The 6,056-nt window shown below is 49.2% G+C and overlaps 2 protein-coding genes across 2 annotated transcripts; both read right to left on the bottom strand.

Moving 5' to 3' along the window:
- Positions 1–500: 500 nt before the first annotated feature.
- On the bottom strand, positions 501–1,897 carry J4E82_010262 (uncharacterized protein; the record flags this gene model as incomplete). Its single annotated transcript, XM_051736478.1, has 3 exons — positions 501–737; positions 791–1,802; positions 1,851–1,897. The coding sequence occupies 3 exons, from the start codon at positions 1,895–1,897 to the stop codon at positions 501–503; spliced, it is 1,296 nt and encodes a 431-aa protein (XP_051583788.1).
- A 2,366-nt stretch (positions 1,898–4,263) lies between these two features.
- J4E82_010261 (uncharacterized protein) lies at positions 4,264–5,637 on the bottom strand (the record flags this gene model as incomplete). Its single annotated transcript, XM_051736477.1, has 4 exons — positions 4,264–4,685; positions 4,736–5,401; positions 5,451–5,550; positions 5,602–5,637. The coding sequence occupies 4 exons, from the start codon at positions 5,635–5,637 to the stop codon at positions 4,264–4,266; spliced, it is 1,224 nt and encodes a 407-aa protein (XP_051583787.1).
- Between the last annotated feature and the right edge of the window lie 419 nt (positions 5,638–6,056).

Raw genomic sequence — 6,056 nt, 5'->3', positions numbered from 1 at the left:
AGTTTAAGAGCTCTAAACTGAACTGACTGATAAGACGAGAGCTCTAAACTGACACTGAACTGACTGCCAAGCAATCAGTCAGTCAGTCAGTCTCATCAGTTTGGATTGATTGTTAGCAACTCTGCTCGCGCCCAGCGGAGTTGGTGTGGTTGCCATAGCGTTAGGCGATGTATATTGTTGGGGATGGAGGAGGTGGATGGAGGAGGTGGATAGAAGGAGGATTGGTCAAGGAATGGAGTATAAGTGATAGAGCGAGCTCGCCAAGCCGCCTGACATGCACGCGGTGAGAGCACGGGCGCCAGCAGGTAAGTTCACCATCAAGTGAAAGAGAACGGGAGACGGGTTTAAGCTCAGTATTGGCAGGTAAAGGTCTTCAATAAATGTCTCATGTTCATAGACCTAAGCCGCCTAGGGAGCTTCAAATATGAGGAAAGCTTTTGAAGCGGTTGATCCAGCCCGAATGCGTATGGGGGCGTTCCAACTTCACCGTGCCTGTCTAGCTAATAATAGTGCATCGGAGGTATGCTAAGATCCTCGTTCGCACACAGCTCGAGCTCAAGTCTCAGGTTAACTATTTCATATTCGGTAAGCTCTGATTGTTCCCAGTAGTCGTCATCGCTGTCATCTTCGGTTCCATCTTCCGAGCTGGTTGAGCCATCACTTGATGGGTAGTCGCTGTCTCCATCGTAAAACTCAATCAGTGTATTGTCATAATACTGGTCGAGCTCACAACAAAGCTAAGCAACAAAGTCAGCGACGTGGATTGTGATACTGCGAGGTCATGACGTACCTTATGAAATAAACATTCCCATTGAGAGTGCGAGAACTCTGCCAATCCAGGTAGCATCATTTGCACTTCAAAACCACTGCACAGGTCGTCGCCAAGCTTGCCATGGCCAATGATGTTCTCCATGTTGTGCTTTTGGGGTAAGGTCCACACCTCAACTACCAACTCAATTTTCCAACCTGTCAAGCTTGGGAGCAGTTGTGAAAGCTTTTTGAATACCTCGCCTCGTGCAATCGGGTCCGGTTCGCCAAGATATTTGAATCTGGAAGGTTCGTATGCCTTTGGAGGTGTGCTAATTTTGAAGTAAGTGTCAAGATTTAGTCGTAGGCGTGCTGGTCGTTTCAGCAGAGCAAGATCTCGCAGAGTTCGGCCAAGAGTCTCATTAAACCTTGCTTCATCCATCAGGACATCACGAGGGACATCGATCTCTAACTGGCAAACTAGATTAAGGGCTGGAAGACCAAGTTTCAGGAATCTATAAAGCGCTGCATCTCTTTCGAAGAACGCGCGGATGAGATGCACATCTGTTGCGAAGTCGAACGTGCAGGTCTTGTACCAGCACTCTAGCAGTTCCCGTCGCGTCTGGTGGGTGATATAACCGTCACGTCGAAGAATTCCCCAGAGATCTTGCATAGAACCAGTCAAAACCACGTATGGTCGGGCGGGATTGTTTGACTCCAGTATAGGAACAGTGTGGTTATTGTTATGCCACTCGGCGGGGCCGATGACATGTTTGTAGATCATGTCGCGAAGTTCGCGTGGCAGATACTGCTGCATTGCTTCGCATATAGGATAGGATCGACTTCGTTCCATTGCCATCAATTCTCGTATAAGTTCTTCAGCCTCCGGGTCGGTCCGCTGCCGTTGCTTCAAATTGGTGTCAAGCTTTGTCTCTAGCAACCTCCTCTTGGTTTCAATTTCCTCGAGTTCTTTACGTATGCGATACTCATTCTCTATTAGCACTTGTATTCGTATCAGCTTCTTCCTTTGGTACCGATCCAGGCGCTGCTGCAAACTGTGTTCTCGTCAGATATTTCCTATGCCTGGAAGCTGTTCAACCTACGCGTGGGCAGCCATTGCGTCCGACGCAGTTCTCAAGATGGAGTCCATGTTTGGTCGCTACGCGACGCCGTGTTTTACAATCAAGCTAGGAAATCGAAAGGCCAGAAGCTCTACGCAAACAACACGATCAAAATTTGGTTGCACAGCGCGAAGAATCGCGTTGATCAGGGGAGCGCGCTAGCGGATCCCCGCATTACGCGTAGCTCGCCGCCACAAAACTCTTAGAACGCTAATGACTTGTGGCTTTCGTGGCCACGCTGTCAAGCTAGCAGCTGATTGGCTATCTCACGTACGCAGCTAAGCGTCGCGTCAAAACACCGTATCTCTGTGTACTTATTGTACAATTGTATGCTACTCTCCTCCCCTGTCTCATTTTGAGAGATTGGAAAGAGTGTCGTGGCGTGGTGTAGCTTTGCCGCGTCTCGTCCGCAGAGTTCTTCCAGACAGATCATAGATGGTACTAGCACGCCGCTGGATCAGTGACGTGTTCCAGCGACAGCCCGTCTCTACTGCGCTTGTTAGACTGGCCGGACGCGAATTGCGAGGTTCCAGTGCGATGTTTCATTGCGCGTTTTCTTTCCGACCTCGGCACGCCGCAATGATGACCCGTGGACCCTTGGACCCTGGGAACGCCCCGCAGACGCCTAGTTACCCGGCATGCCGCCTCAAACGCACCTACCGTAGCTGGAAGGTGATTTTACGAGAAAGAAGTGTCGCCCTAGGGGCTGGACCCTAAGGTTTGTGGCGTAACGGTCATTGGTCTTCCGTCTTAGTGTACGGGACGCCCCACAGGTACCCGCCAGACCGCTCAGACCTCACCAACGCAGTTTGAAGGTGGTCATGGCAGGGCAAACGAGCACTTTCGGCGTAATTCCTAATTGGAACTCTATTTACCACCGGTGTAATCGACGCACTTTAACATGGGTAGTCTAGACCGTGACATCTCCAGCTCGCAGTGCGCTAGAGCAACGCAGGCATCTGCCAGCTGAGTGCGTTAATAGAGTCTCTTGGATTTCACGAAACACTGTAGCCGCTCGATACCCTAACAGCAGCGCATGTCGATATTCATCACACTATCTTGCTATGATCAAGCATGAGATGCGTCCTCGAGACCTCAGTGATCCCACTGCTATGAGCAAAGCTCCAGTCGGGCTTACCAGCAAAGTTTGGTAGAGTTTAAATTCAGCCTGAATACTATTAAGAGTGCTTATGTCTTTCAGGCGCCCTACCTATGGTGGACCCTGTGGACCCAAAGTCATGATACTTGGCAGATCATCGTTACATAGGACAACAGGGCAGTTGTCAAACTTACGACCAACAAGGCGTAGAGCAGCACTGCTAGGCAGATTAGCAGATGCTGGAATACGAAGTCAGGTTGGGGAGAAATGTATATAACTCTTGAGCAGCCCTCTCCTTTCTTTCTCACCACCACACTCACATCAATCACTTCCTTGGCCAGACTCAGCTTGTCCACAAGAAACCGCAAAAATGAAGTTCACCGACATCCTGTTCTTTGCCATCCAAGCTGCTGGAGTTCTTGCAGCTCCCTACGCCGGCAACGAAGGCGAGGCTCCCGACTTTGAGAACTCCTCTGTTCCACCCGCAAACACACCTTGGTTGTCCTTCACCGACAAAGCTGTACGTTGATTCGAGTTGCTCTTTTTTGCCCTCCCAGCTCAAGATCCTGGAAATACATCCCAGTTCATGTCATGCATGTCCAGGTGTATTTCAACATGCTTTCAGTTGGAGATGATCGCAGTCATCTGCTTCTAAGACATACCTGAATATGCAGATACTGACTCCTCCATCTTTTAGAGTCCCCTCGACAAACGCGGTTGCTGGTCAGGCTCACCATACGGATGCGATCTTGGTAAAAAGCGCTGCTGGAAGGTCTGTGGTGATGGTGGACAGTGGTGCTGGACTGCGGGTGGTGACGGAAGCGGAGACTGGAACGGATGCTCAGACTGGGGTCAATGCAACCAGGACCAGTCTTGTGGAAAGAACTGCCACAACCCCAAGGAGTGCGGATGCAGTTGCTAGAATAACCAAGCAAGGGAAATCATGGGTTCGACGCATGATTGGTGCTTAGCTCAATCATAATAAATCACGAACGCATCCGTAGCAACGCCATCAGTTTTCTCGAAGTTGTACATTAATCACTTCTCCTAGACTGCCTCATTGCTTGACATGTGATTACTATCCCCTTCACCATGAGATGCAACGACTTAGGATGGAGCCTACATCCACCATACACTAGAGAAGTCGTAAACCATCGGCTACCGCTTTGAATGTGGTAGAGAAATTGGCAGTGAGTTGAACAGCAAGGAATCTTCAAAGTTCTAGGTGACTCAGATTATCACAATGGTGCCTACATTGTTGGCGCGATGAGATCTTGAACCGTCACAAATCCCGTCTCAAGGTAAACCTAGCTTGATTTCCTCTTTCCTACTCTTTAGCATGACTTTTTGCCTCGGATCCATGTAGCGGTCTGTTCCAGACAACCCGTTTGGTAATCTTCCTTGATCAGTAAACTCCCAGTCATACTTGAGAAGCATGTGTATGACGATGACTTTGATCTCGTTACTAGCAAAGAACCGTCCCGGGCATGAATGTTTCCCGTAGCCAAATCCGAGGTGTTCGGGCGAACCAGTGACGAAATTCCACTTGCTTCGATCAGTATCGCGTAACTTGAGGAAACGGTCCGGTTGGAATTTATCGACATTGGACCACAGAGTTGGGTCTCGAAGGCGGTGCTCAACAGCCAGTCTGTAACCTTTAGGGATGATTGTGCCGTCAGAAAGAGTGACATCGGTCAAAGCGATGCGTTGCATTGAGACTATCAGCGTGAGAAGAAGAATCATTAATGAAGTCGGACATGTCACTTACGGTCCGTGATAGGATTCAACCGCTGTGATTCCTTCATCGCGCTGTCAAGCAACGTCATTGAAGCTAACGACGTCTTTTTCCAGCCAGAAGTCGAGAATGTCGAAACAATCTCCTCCCTAAGCTGCGAAATCGCCTCTTTGTTCTCAATCAGATCAGCCATGAACATTGCAATTGTCTCCGTAGTCGTGTGTACTGCCGCCACTACAAGCAAGAGTTGAAACTCTGCGAAGTCAATCTTGACACCCTTCGCCTTTGCCTTATCGTCCAGCCAACTTAACATGTCCGCAGTCTTCTCGGTAATTTGCCCGTTGGCCTTTCTCTGCAGACGATCCTGCACGAGTGGAGTGATGATTTTCCGCGCTTTGTCAACTTGCTCTCTACAGACGCCTAGTTCGGGAAACCACCACCGCGCCAGAGGTCGCAATAGTGGATGCAAGCCACGGAGCTTCCGCGTCACCATGCTTGCCTGGGTGACGTACGATAAGGCAATATTCAACCATTCTTCGTTGTTGGAGAGTTCAGGACCGAGGAAGACACGACTAGAGATGCGGGCAACAAGGCGGTGAATAAGGGGCTTCAGGTCCATAATCTTCCAATCGGCAATGTCTCCTAGCATCTCCAGGAGGGCGGCTTCAACTTCGGTATTCATGACTTCAGTGACAGAATCTATTGATGTGAGCAGCCAAGTAAACAGTCTGAAACTCGTATTCCATACCTAAAGAACGAGTAAGGTCGAGCCGGGCAACTTCTTGCATGACGCCATGATAGTCAATCGCCAGAATCGGGTTCAACCCTGGTTCGCGAGCCAAAGCGTTCTAGACAAGGACGAAGTCAGTAACGTTCATAAGCTGAATCGCGTGACGTACTTTCACAATAGATCGACTAAAGCTGAGTTCTTTCATGTTGCGGATCTCACCTGCAAATGAATTCGGCAAGAAAATTGTCGGCCCAATGGGGGAAGTAACTACGATAGCGCTCTTTATCTTCAGGGTGTATTAGCACAGGATGTTTACCCACATCTCAATCTTCGTTACCTTTTTTAGGCCTCCATACAATAGCTCCTGAGCATTCGTCATCCATTGTTCCCTCGCCTTTGAGTGGTTTGACAATGCATCTTCGGTAAGCGCATACCAAGTCGCGTTCGTACGAAGCCCTCTGCCAAAGGAAGATAAGTAGAAAAAGCACAAAAAGCAACTCAACACCGCGGTTGCAATCGAAGGAAGAGAAAATGGGTAAGCAAGATGTGAAACAGGTTCGGTGACGGTGTCATTGGAGTCCATGATCTGCAACAACTAAGACACACTCCAATGTCTCAAAAGGT

The sequence above is a fragment of the Alternaria postmessia genome, assembly GCF_024291825.1.
Source record: "Alternaria postmessia strain BMP 2775 chromosome Unknown scaffold_117, whole genome shotgun sequence".
Taxonomy (NCBI): domain Eukaryota; kingdom Fungi; phylum Ascomycota; class Dothideomycetes; order Pleosporales; family Pleosporaceae; genus Alternaria; species Alternaria postmessia.
Note: the sequence above shows the minus strand (reverse complement) of the source record. Positions and strands in the feature narration are given on the sequence as shown.